Below are 13,651 nucleotides of genomic sequence, written 5' to 3' on the forward strand. Positions count from 1 at the left end.
AGGGCTGACCAATCAGAGCGAGGGATTCCTGGGCCGGCTGCTGATTGGTCGATGGGGTCAGCTGACTAGGCTCAGTGCGTGTGCGAGCAACGCGAAGGCAGCCTTGAGGGAGCGCGCAGGATTACAGGGACCCGCAGGTACATTGTCTGACCGCCCATGCTCGCAAGTTTTTTTTGACGGTTGATTGTCCCTGAACAGCTTCCAACTGTAGATATCAGCATCCTTCTATTCTTAGTAAGGCTCCCAAGATGCCCTTTATCAAGAACAACTTGGTAAAACAGCAAATATTCCACAATTTTTAAAAATGCTTTTGTTTTATTGTGGAACTCCTGGGACAGCCATGTATTATGCATCCTCTTTTGACAGCCATGTATTATGCATCCTCTTTTGACAGCCTTGATAAAACATCTCCTTAAAAACAGTAAAACTATTAAACCGCACAGTTCAGTTTCTTTCCTAAAAGTAATTATTCCATAAATTAATTTAGTTGACATTTTTATAGTTGATGCCACATCCCTTGCTGTATTTTCTTTTACTTTTGTTTATTCCAGTTTTTCAGAATCACTTCTGCTGCATCCAGTGTGCTTTCTTGCTGTAAACATAAAAATATAATTTTAAGAAATAAAATCAGATTGCTAAACATTTTGTCCACTTAACTAAACAGCTAATTCATTTTAAAAAAAAATCAATGTACTTGAAAGGGTTTTTTTTTGTGCACTAAACTAAACCACTAGCATAAAACATTTTAGATAAACGCCAGCTAAGTGGATGCTGACTAGATAAGCAATAACAATTTTGTCACCACAGTCTAGAGCCCTGCACAGGACTGTTTTCTTAATCCTGCTTAATCCTAATTACCGCCCGCTCCCCCAATTTGTGTGTTCTGCTCCCGCAACGTGTGTGTTCCGCTCCCGCAAACATTCTGTCACAGCTTTTAGAGATAGTGAAGAATTTAATTCCCTCATTCACAGATACTCATTCATTCCTCAATCACACTCAATACTCGTTCATACAAACTCCCCCACCCCCTACCTAAACTGCAGATTTCCCGCACATTCCTGCAAGGCTACCTTCGCGTTGCTCGCACACAGCGTCTCTTCTCTTGTCCCGCCCAGGGGAAGCAGGAACGGAGCAGAGTCATGTGACGTGACGTAAATTCACGTGACTCCGCTGGGTTCCTGCGCGGAACGAGAAGAGACGCTGTAAGGGAGAAATGCCAAGGCAGCCTTGCGGGATTACCGGGACCCGCAGGTACATTGTCTGACTGCCCGCAACACCCAAAAAACTGCCCACACCCGCCAGATGCAGTCCTCTACCACAGGCTATGAGAACTCAATCTCTTGTGTATGCAAGGTGGAGGAGCAGACTGGATAACTTTAGAAGGTATCCATAAATATTGTGGAGTGTCTGTACAAATAAAACATTTCTGTGGAAATTATGACTAATATTTTCCTTCACTTTTTACAATGCTGCATCATGTTTTTATATTAATGATAGACTGCAAGCTCATCTTGGCTTGCTAATGCTTATGCATTTGACTGGGCTAAAGCAGAATAATATAGTCTGTTTTTAGCGTTTGATATGAGGACTCCAACAAAAACTAGGGAGCTACTGCATGTTTTCTAGTGGGCTTGGGATTCAAACAATCTGTATGTTCTTTTACAACAGAATACAATCATCACAGAGCTACAGTTCAGCATTGTACATCCTTGTTTAGCATACTGCAATCTTAACCAACCTTACCTTTATGAAACAAAACCGTATGTATTTTTCAAACTGCTTTGTAGTTGCTGGTGCACAGAATGCTGTAATTGGGATAGCTGCTAGTTTCTGAAAAACAATGCAAGTAAAATTTGTATGCTTACATACTCATTAAAGACTACTTTTCACATTCTTTGTAGTGTAAAGGGTTAAAACTATAGTAAATGGCTTTTAATAGTGCTTGCATTATTAAAACAACTGACCCCTGATTTAACTAAACCTACATAGATTTACTACTAAACTCAGCAGGATTAATGCACTATGACTACAGTTGAGTTCAAAAGGGAAGCGAAAAAGAAGTATCTCAGGCAGGCTCACTTATATATAAAAAATGATTGGTTCAGGATGAAAAAACATGATTGTTGAGTGTTTTTAATAAACACATCTCCTACCAAGTCTGTCAAACTGATGGGTTAAGTTTTATTTATGGAGACTACAGAGGGAGATGAAGCATGATTAATCCTTACCACCATTCTAGGGAATAAACACTTTTACTTTGGAAAGTTACAAGCACATAATCAGTAGACTTCATCGATTTGAGGAATGGGGGAGAGACAGTCTCCGTTAAATACTTTTGCAGAAATACTAAGAGGCCAGAGTTGCAGAAACACTATTATTTCTCCAGAAACTGGTCTTTGTTATTCTGGCCTTGCGGAGTACTTCCTCATGAGGATTGCCTATCTCATCGTTCCTCCAATTGGGGAAGAGGGCGAGTCCAAAGGCTCCCGGAGGCCTGGTTCTTAGAGAATAGGATGAAGAAAGAAGACACAGGGAGCAGCGGACAAAGAAAAGACAGAAAAACAAGAAAAAGCAGAGCAGCTGGAAAGGAGACAGGGACACGGAAGCGGTCGGTGGAGAAGGTAGGGAGACACAGAGAGAGTGAATGAGGGTGAGTGACAACAAATTTAGTTTCTGAATGGATAAAGCTAGAATGGCAGGAAACACAATTTGTCGTCTAAAAAGAAAACACAATTTGTCGGAATTGTTTTTGATCCATTTGCACAAGTCTAATAATTGGCTGAGGAAATAAACTTAACATAAGCATTAAAATTAATACGCACCTTGGTTTTTATCATCCATTTCACAAATTTGTAATCATAAGGTTCATCTGTCTTCATATCAGAAAGATCAACATCTTGAAAACAAATGTTAAATAAATTTCCTCTTGAATATACAATATAAAGAACTTAAAGGAGTAGCATCATCTAAATTAGCCGTAGACATTTAAATATTAGTTACTGTTGCACAACAGCTGCAAATATGGTTCACAAGATCTGTTGCAGTGTTTTTTCTAATGTAATGGCAGCAGTCATGTTCATGCAAAGCTACAGTTAGCGATAAACATGAAGTATTTAATTAAATGCATAGATGGGAAAAAAAGTGATTTCAAAAAATTGTCTCCTAACAGGTTTCACAAGTAACCACAAGATGGCACAAGAACAATACATACATCTGTTTTATAGAAATTAGAAATCCATGCTCAAAACCAAATTCCCAACACCACACTGTCTATACATTTATTTGCCCTACTTTGAGGCTGTGGATACTTAAGTTTGCTTTTGAAACAATTTCCATGTAAGGAGCGCAAAAAATATACAACTCTGTAAAAATGCTGCTCTCAGAAGCTATTGTCAAGGGCAGACAACAGTAATCCATTGGCTGCTGTACTACCAGCTGAAATGCCCACTACCTTTAAATGTCCACAAACTCTTAACTCCCAACAAAGCCACGACAAGAAATTGTTTTCAAAGTACTCCTTTATGTCCTCCCTGTCTCATAACCCTAAACACCTCTTCAGTACCCTATCATACCACCCCTTCTACTAACCTTACTTCTTCTGACTTTGCCACATACTTCAATTATACAACTTAAACAATCATATGTGAAATATCTGCTCAGTCCCCATCGTGCCCTTGCCCTCCCTCCCATACACTGAACGCCTTTTCCCTCTTCTACATTAAACTGATTCTCTGAAGTCACTGAAAATGATTGTCATGCTCTTCTTCTTTCCTCTTGTCCAGCCACATGTCCCCTTGATCCAATCCCTTCTCATTAATGTTACCAATGACCTACTCACTGCTAAATCCAAGGGCCATTACTCTATGCTAATCCTACTGGACCTTTCTGCTGCTTTTGACATCGTGGACCATCCTCTTCTCCTTCAAACGCTTCGCAATCTTCCCTCAAGACCCACTTAAGGATGCCTACAAATTTGCGCCCTCCCTCTAATATCCCTAAGATCACCGTTCCCTCTCCTGCAATACTTGTACTAGTGTGGCTGGTCCTTCCCTAAAAGTGCAGCTTTTACCTCTTGTGTAATATACCCAAACTCCCTCTTGATTGTAAGCTCACCTGTTGTTTCAGTAAATCTAATTGTTATGTTAAATACTACCTGCCATGTCCTGTTTACTCATTGTACAGCACTGCAGAATATGATGGCGCTATATAAAACAATTGTAATAATTACCTATGTTAACATCCTCTACTTCCTCAGAAATCTATAAAGTGCTTCTTCATCTCAGTTTAACAATGCCAATATATTACATTTTCTTTCGAGGCCTAAAACGTTTATTTACCTAGAACTGAAATATCAGCTACCATGAAATATCCTCCTTCCGGAATGACTGGTTTCAGTCCTACTTCCTGAAGTAACCTTGCCATTCTGTCACGCTTGGCTTCTAGTTCCACAGCTAGTGAGGTAAAATAACAGTCGGGCTCATCCATCCTCTTAAAGTCTTTGAAAAGAGCATGAGCGAGTGCCTCCTGCAGAAACCATCAATACAAACCAGAGTTAATAGTGACAGTACAAAGGATACAATAATTAGTATCCGGTAGAATCAAGAGGAACATTCCATTGGTTATGATTTACTGCTCTGTACCCCAATGGTGACTTCTCCCTAAACCTCTTCTACCTTTAGGTTTAATTTAAATGAGCTCTTCAATAAAACTAGGCAAGTTCAAGCAATGTACTCACTTGCAACGGCGTGGGACAGGTGTAGATTGAGTTTTGCTGTACAGTCTGTAAGTGTTTTATGAGATGTGCAGGCCCGATGGACCAACCAAGCTAGAAGAACAGAAAAACACAGTGTTCAGGATGTGTTACTTTATCACATAATTTTATTTGCGAGTGACTTATGGTGATTGGTAGAGTAATTTAACACAAATGAAAAGGGTGGTTTCACTGCAAAGCATTTTCTTGGTATAAAGACAGTTTTGCGCAGAAACGTCTGGGATAAAATTGTTACAGCTGACCATTGATAATGCAGACTTGTGGTGCAAGTGAATTCTTCATCTTGTGTTCACACAACAACTGACAGTTTAGTGAATAAACACTGTTGGCGTTTGCCTCTCTTACCTTCCATCCAGTCACACTAAATGTCTTTCCTGCACTTCCTACGGTCACTGTTCTTTCCCACATACCAGGCAATGTAGCTATTTAATACAATAAAGACATTAGGTTAATGCCACTGGTACTTTACCGTAAATGTTATTTATTTTATTAATTCACGTCTACCGTTAAAATGTTGCGGATCTTTTTCAGGCAGCATTTAAAGCACGTGTAGACTATAAAACATTTGTTCAGCAGTCCGCTGCAAATTATCCTTTTATACAATTACAGGCAATTTTCATTAGGCATGTGGGTTGGGTCAGCAAAAAAAAAAAAAAGCAGTGCGCACCCAATTCCAACGCGCGCCGGCATATATAGCAGCTACCAGAGCTCTCCTAATGGTAATTCCAGTAATAAGTAATTAAATTCCTAAATGTTGCATGTAGGAGATACAATTGGTATGTCAGCATTAGACTATGTGACTGCCCTTTACAGCACGTGTGTACCAGACCAGAGAACAAGTAACACTTTCAAACATTTTATTTAATTTATGAATGTATTTTGAATGCCAGAAATCAAAGGATGCGGGAATTTAACAAAGAAGTTGCCTCTCTTACAAACAATAAGTTTAACGTAAATTTTCAGTTCAAATTTGGACTAATGTAGGAAACCTCTTCTTTACCTATTTTTATGTGCTTGTTTCCAGGGTATATCAGCCATTCGTAAACTTCATCACTAATACATAGTGTGTCATGCTTTATACAGAGATCAGCAATCATCTGCAATTCTTCTTTAGTATAGACCTATAATAGAGAACACTTGGTCAGTTTAACACCATTAATGAAGTTTCTACACAATTCATCTTAGTAATGTCTTATTTTCTTGCAGTTGTACCATTACTCATTACAGACCATGGACCCTGTGTTTATTGTAGTAAACATTCATGCTGCCTCAGATGGAATAATCTAAATATAAAGTGCTGCAAAACGGCCTTTAAAACAGAATCCATGATTTAGTGCATCCACGTGTGTATAAATCAACTAAGATGTTTAATAATAATAATAAAAAGTTTAACTGAAATTTAAACGAGGTTTAAATCAGATCTACAACCTGGAGTACCGGTTTTAAATAGGAATAGTATTTGTGCTCAGATCTATCAAATGCGGAAAAAAATGTAATCTGAAATGTACATGCATCTTTTTTTAAATTATAGTTGTTTTTTTTTATAAATATCCAAATATTTAAAAAAAATTCTTGGCACATTTGAAATTACATTTTATTTCCATTAACCTTACCTTGCCCATGGGATTGTTTGGTGTATTCAGTATAATTGCCTTGGTCCGGTTACTGAATTTACTAGCCAGCTCTTCGGGGTCTAAACTCCAATCAGCACTAGAGATTATGCTTTTGCCACTCGACTTCTGTGAATATCAAGTTGATAAAAATTCCCATATAGGCTGGCTGAATACAAAGATATGCGCAACACAAACAGTAATACAGACAAAAAAACATTAACGTGAGTGCGGACAGAAGCTGCATAAATTATAACCTGTAGCCATAAAAAATAACATGTGGACCTGCCATACAATATCACTACATTTAACATTAAATGTGGGAAATGGTCTGTAAAGCACAATATACACAGTACTTACATATCGCAAAGGAATGCATACAGGGGTGGCTCCTGCCATTCTCACCATGGGGTCATAACAGTCATAAAATGGCTCTATTATTATCACCTAATTCACAATAAGTAGAAAAAAGGGCAAATTTAACATACAGATGCAGTAACAAGAAAACACAACTTAGAAAGTAGTGTTGGACAGAAGCAGTTATTTTAGAATTGCCATTTAGAACCGTGTGTGTATGTGAGAGATGAAGGTCAGGTACAATACGAGAACCTTTAAATATTGATAACATGATTAACAAAGTATTATGTGTCTTATATTTTAAGTGAAAATGTAATTTTAGCCGGCCCCCTCATGAAACAGAACTGTAAAATTGATTACACTGTTAAAGCTCAAAATAATTTCCAACACATGTATCCCGCCAATATAACTCACTTCATCACCTTCTTCAATCAGTCCCTGAATTGCACTAAAAAGGGATCCATAAGCTCCAACTGTGACCAGGATTTCTGTATTTGGGTTAATCTTTCTTCCATTCACTCTGCCATAGACTTGAGACAGAGCATCCACCAACAGAGGGTGCCCCTATGAATGCAAATTAGAAACAATTTTCACATAGAGAGGTAGTAATGACAAATTTTGGATTTTGGGCTGGATTCCACCTCCAACATGGAGCAAGAAGTGATCCTCTTGTTTTGGAGCTTTCTTTCTTATTTTAAGAGATAGATAGATAGATAGATAGATAGATAGATAGATAGATAGATAGATAGATAGATACTTCTGACTATGCAATGATCTAGTCCTGGAAACTGTGTTATGAGTTTGCTGATCTCCTGTGTTGGTTCATGCTTTGTTTAGTGCAGGGCTACTGATTACAGAGCTGGGCCCTGAGTTCAAGGTCAACCTCTTGTCCCAAAAGTTGTAATAATGCTGTACAACCATAAGGTTTACAACCATCAACTGGGTGCGGATTGAATCTTGTTTAAATAATAGAAATTCAAAGGACAAGTGAGTCATTATAGCAGCTTCATGCACTTTAGATACAATTATTGTATATGGCGTGTTTCAGCTAAGCTCGGGCTGTGTGGTTAGTATTCCTCGACTCTTTATGTTGTTTGTGTGTCCTAGCTAGGACTTCAAATCAAAGCTCAAATATACTAACTAACTATGGCCTGAAACCTATTGGTCACTTTTACTAGTACATATACTTACAAAGCCACGGGTGTATTGATTAAGCCTATCAACGGCTGCTGCTTTAGCTAGGCCTTCTTTCACATATGAAGGGGGAGATATATCAGGGAAGCCTTGGCCAAGGTTTACAACTGTAGGATCTGCAGCCAGTGATGTAAATTCAACCCTAGAAGAGAAATCCAAGTAATTCATGGAAAGTTATAAATCATGACCCAGTTATGGTGCAATGCAGGCACCATACACAATGAAGAAACACATTCTTACATGGTTTATATGAGAGAGTGATGGCTGACATGTCTGTCTGGCAGATCAGCACTAAACAGAAGTTATGTAGGGTTTGATTGCATTAAGAAAACTGCATTCATAGTATATTCTATGCAAATATAGTCAAATATATCAACCACCAGCAAAATCAAGGTTTTTGTTTCCTATGTCTTGTGCTCAGTGAGAATTGCAGCACGATATCCTACTGACACAAACCGAGTCAAACATCAGCTCTTTATTTCATTGTTCGATCCTATCTTTTGTATTTAGATGATGTATGACTGTATACAAGATACATTTATACAATGACCACTTACCACACATTACTATCAATCCCCTGGATTCTCTTGGCATTCTTGTGTCTTGAAGACATTGCCTGGAGTTGATAAAATAAAACTGTTTAATTAGAAAAGAGACTGGAAGGTGTTTTACAACCTTTTCCAGCTGTAAATTATGAATCTAAACTTTAATAATCGCATGGAGCAGTCTTCAGCTGATTCCCATGCCTTGTTTGTGAAGTCAGCTGACTGTCTGCTTGTTGGTCAGTTACTGCAATGCTTGACAAACCCCCGGTAACAAGGACCACAGAACATCACGGTTAGAGCTTCTAAAGCAAAGCAGCAAAACCAACTGAACAAGACAGTTTGTTGCTGCATGTTGAACAAAACGCATTTGTTAGGAAACTATAAGCATCCATGAGCAGCACATGTGATGTCATTCATTACTACTTGGCATCAATGTGACCATCATAGGCCTACATCCTGAAATCCATTCCCATCTATTTAAAACACTTTATGCTGAGGTCTTCAAACCGTCTAATCATAAATCAATTTAGAATTAACGGAATATATCAGATACTTGATATACTTTGTAACCCAAGAAATCTCCATGACATGTTGTTTGTAGGGGCATTTAGGGCATTTTTTAAGAAAGAAAAAAAGTGAAAAGCTGAAGAGTTGGCACTCACTGCCAGACATGGGTACAGCTTCACAACTTTATCACAACTTGTCTTAAAACACAAACGTTGTGCTCACTCCAAAACCAATCATCATGACAACCTGGACAGGCAGCAATTAGAAAAGCCCTATAAGTAAAACTAATGGAAACCAAATGTTGCTTCCTCTTCCTAGCAATACATAAGAAATGTATATACTACCCAGTCCTGACAACATGTACTTTTAACAGTTCTAAGCACATTCCTGTTTCCTACACCATATAAAAATGATATGCCTTGGCAAGTCATCCTATGAGACTCAATAGTTTTGTTTGCTTGTTTTAATTTGAATTGCCTTCATATTTTTTTGGTTACGACATTCTGGCTGTGTTGTATCCCCAAGATAAGAATGTTTTTCACACATATCAAGATCTTATAAATACCACATATTTGTGCAATCAACAAATTACAAAAACAAACCGGTCTTTCCGCAGGGTGAACTTGCCATGGTTCATAGAAAAATTATTTGTAATGGGAGGCTTGCTATTAAAAATAATTCAGTCAAAAAATGTGAGGGTTAGGTCAATAATGTAAAAAAATAATCTCTCAAAATAGCAGGAATTTAACAGTCAGGAACAATACTAACAAATGGAATTCATGTGTTCATTATGGATGTGTCCATGCTTCCAAGAATAACTTGCCACCATCTGATATTGCAATATAATTTATGCCAAAATGAATTCTATAACATGCCACTTGCATGAAGGAATACATACTGGTGAGGTGGAAAACCTGGTGTATTGAGAAGAATTAACAGCCTTCAGCAGTTGTAAGCGATTTCCAAGAGGACGGACGCCACGAAAAGCAATCAGCATGCCTGCAGAACGGGTCGATAACACGCAAAGCGTTAGAAAATCTATGGACGAGACCCTATGAAAGATTTACGACGGTATTGAATGCCAAGGTACATGCTCCAGCTGAACTCAGTAGACGAGGCTGGTCCTTTTACTTGTACAATAAGATAGGTTTTAAATATGTGAAACCCTTCGCTTTCAGCTATTTAACCAATGATCCAACACTCCTGTGGAGTGACAACTGTGTTCTATCAAATTATTGTACATTTCAGGATGGGGCCATTATGGTTCACTTGAATACACTTGTGTTGTAGATCATGTGTCAGCCAGTGACCTCCTCGAGTCATCTAGTGGAGCAATGCCACAAATTGGCTGGGCCTCGGCTCAATCCTGCATTGGGAGGCTCATCAGCTGCCAAGTTAGTTAATGAACAGCATTCCACATCGAAACCCTGCACCTATTTCACAAACATTAAAACACAAACAGCCGTGACTACCCACTCAAGCCAAACTTCAACTAACATTTGCTGCGCTTTGCTCAAATTAGTTTGATGAGTAGTTTAAAGTAAAAACAAATATTTGTTAATTTCATTTAGATAAGTAGACAAATGTAACAATTACATATTATTATTTCTACAAAAAATCAGATTATAAATCTCATAAAACTAAGCAGTATAACCCAGACATAGTACCACCAAGGAGGAGTGCTAGTTTTGTACATTTCATAGTCGCATATTTTATTTGTGTGTGTGTGTATACACACTATCTATCTATATGTATACATGAAGGCACTTTGCCGCCCCGAGCCCCCCTTTTTTTTTTTAAAGCGGAAGAGAGAGAGAGGGGCGCCGAGTGGTTTTCGCTTACCAAGTTGTCAGTACCCGCTCGGCGCCCCTCTCTCTCTCCTCTGCGAGCCCTCTAGCTCGGTGCCGGCTTGTAATGCTGAGCGCCGGAAGATGACGTCATTTCCAGCGCTCAGCATTACAAGCCGGCAGAGCAGGGAGACTCTGCAAGGGGGGGTTTGATAATAGGGAGGGAGAGGAAGGGTAGATAATAGGGAGGGAGGGAGAGGAAGGGTAGATAATAGGGAGGGAGGGAGAGGAAGGGTAGATAATAGGGAGGGAGGGAGAGGAAGGGTAGATAATAGGGAGGGAGGGAGGGAGGGAGAGGAAGGGTAGATAATAGGGAGGGAGGGAGGGAGGGAGAGGAAGGGTAGATAATAGGGAGGGAGAGGAAGGGTAGATAATAGGGAGGGAGGGAGGGAGAGGAAGGGTAGATAATAGGGAGGGAGGGAGGGAGGGAGAGGAAGGGTAGATAATAGGGAGGGAGGGAGGGAGAGGAAGGGTAGATAATAGGGAGGGAGGGAGGGAGAGGAAGGGTAGATAATGGGAGGGCGGCATTTTAAACTTCGCCCCAGGCGGCATTTTGTCTTGGGCCGGCCCTGCACACACACACATATATATATATATATATATATATATATATATATATATATATATATATATAGATATATATATAGATATATATATATATAGATATATATTTGATTATTCAATATAGTCAAATTACAAAAAATACTATATACAGGTAAACTTTAGTTAAGCCAAACTCACCTCCCATACACTACCTCTCTATGCACCGGGCACATAATTTAAAAATTAAATGCAGGCAAGGTGACCCTTAGAGGTGACAGGGACTCTATGACTGCATTTTATAGACTGTGCTGTTGAGATCTATTTAGGGATAGCAAAATATTAACAGCACGTGAAGGGAAAACATTTGATAACAAGCCCTCTATTAGACATATTTGTTTTGCAGAGGACACTGTGATGACAAGTTCTAAAATTCAGCTTTTATAGCAGAATCACAACTACTGGTGCAAAGTGCATTCTATATTTACAGCTATAGCATACAGTCATAAGACACTGAACATTTACACCAGGTTTGGTTAAAGGGACAGAAGGGACAGTCTGTATATAAGACAAGCTAATGAATCTGTCTATGCATTTGCTTGCAAAAACACCCAAGGTTTACATTAAAATGCAAAGAATGGCTGGGGTGTTCCTATACATTCCAAGCATGTGTTGTATAAGAAGTGCTGAGAGGCTTGGCAGATATGAATAAAAACCGATGATGTAGACAACTATACCATGTCATTAAAAAGAACTACCGTTGGCCATATGATCGCAATAATTAAAATGCAGGGTGAAATGAAAAGTAAACATCAAATGTATCTAAATAATATTTTTTTTTCTAGGATAATGATCGACCAACAATGATGTTGGATAACATGTTTTAGTCTAATGCACAATAAGATGTATACATGTACAGTGCATGTTGCAAACCAAAGTGCATTCACTAAGAAGATTGTTCAATGGGGGTGTCAGGTGGGCTTTTTTAATAACCCCTACATGATACAGACCAGTCTAGGCAACGCCTGGCAGTGTATAATTTGGCACAAAGACATCAGTATATGACCTTTACTCACTGCCACAGACCACTTGCCAACTACTCAATTACAAAGTATCCTACTTATATTTATCTGCTTGTTAATGGCCAGTCTGACACCCCAGATCTGTATCTATAAGGGGTAAACTCTTATAGAGGTCATGTATGATTGTTACTTACGCAAGAATGACACACTTTAAGCAGATGTACCCCTTTTTCTGGTCGCTGTGGGGTTTCTCACCTCGTCACATTAAACCAGTGAACGCAAAGAAACCCACTGCTCCTTTTTAATGTGAATGCATGAACTGGATGGGAGTTAGATGGGTGATTATTAATTCCCCTTTCCCACCGTGTACACTCCACGCGTGTTAATGTCACTACTACAGTTTTGTTATTTACTTACTGTTATTTACTGAGCACCTTTCCTATAGCAAATAAACGTGGATGTACCCTTCTGCTTCACTGCACTCACACATACAAGCAGCACTAGAGGAAGGGGTGGAGTTTTGACATGGCACAAGGTAGAAGGCGGGGCCATCTTCTATATCTGAAAAAGGATTGGGCCATAGGGTGCTAGAATGTAAGACTGACCAATCACATGCTCAGCTGAGGTTCTACCCTCAGCGTGAGCTTTTGCAAAGAGCTCCTTTATTGGATCGTGATCGCTGAATGACAGAGTCGTTGACCAATAGTTAAAGGGCTTTCTTCCTTTGGCTGACAGTATAGGCTAATGTGTTTTCTAATGCAGGTTTTGCAAGGAGAGAAGGAGGAAGCCGCTGCTTGAGGTTAGCAGGAGACGTACGGATCAGGTGTAAACTGAGTCACGTAAGTGGAAAGACTGGTCGTACTGGGAGTTCCCTGACATGTTAGCAGATGGTGACCTACACTTTCATTATAGCAAAACACGGTGAATGTATATACCGGCATATTAGTAATTAACCGAAAGTGGAATATATATGCCATTTTTATTTTTCTTCATTTTTGTTAAATATAATACGTTTATTTTTCATATAGATAAACGGTAAAACGATTCTTACGATTTTTCCCAGTATGCATTTTGTGTAAAATATTTGCATTTATTTTATAATAAAGTGAGATCTCATGTACTGTGAATGCATGAGGCTGAACACATGAACAATAGAGTCAGTCTGACATCTTCTGCTTGTAGGGTATCTAAGCACAGGCCGCTTGGGTATAAGAATTGAGAAATACTGCTATTATTTTAACCGTAGAATCATGAAATC

At 38.9% G+C, this 13,651-nt stretch overlaps 1 protein-coding gene across 2 annotated transcripts; it reads right to left on the reverse strand.

Annotated features, from left to right (window-relative positions):
- Positions 1-295: 295 nt before the first annotated feature.
- On the reverse strand, positions 296-12,922 carry KYAT3 (kynurenine aminotransferase 3). Of its 2 annotated transcripts, XM_053469683.1 has the most exons (14): positions 12,811-12,922; positions 9,883-9,983; positions 8,490-8,548; positions 7,930-8,074; positions 7,153-7,302; positions 6,742-6,828; positions 6,385-6,510; positions 5,772-5,892; positions 5,117-5,193; positions 4,736-4,825; positions 4,338-4,524; positions 2,823-2,896; positions 1,744-1,830; positions 296-592 (listed from the first exon to the last, which is right to left on the reverse strand). In XM_053469683.1, exons 2-14 carry the CDS (start codon positions 9,979-9,981, stop codon positions 533-535), a joined length of 1,362 nt encoding a protein of 453 aa, XP_053325658.1. In that variant the 5' UTR covers positions 9,982-9,983; positions 12,811-12,922; the 3' UTR covers positions 296-532. The 2 variants fall into 2 exon arrangements, with proteins under 2 accessions (XP_053325658.1, XP_053325659.1); XM_053469684.1 differs by lacking the exon at positions 9,883-9,983 and having other exon boundaries at positions 12,811-12,890.
- Positions 12,923-13,651: the final 729 nt, after the last annotated feature.

The sequence above is a fragment of the Spea bombifrons genome, chromosome 6 (assembly GCF_027358695.1).
Source record: "Spea bombifrons isolate aSpeBom1 chromosome 6, aSpeBom1.2.pri, whole genome shotgun sequence".
Taxonomy (NCBI): domain Eukaryota; kingdom Metazoa; phylum Chordata; class Amphibia; order Anura; family Pelobatidae; genus Spea; species Spea bombifrons.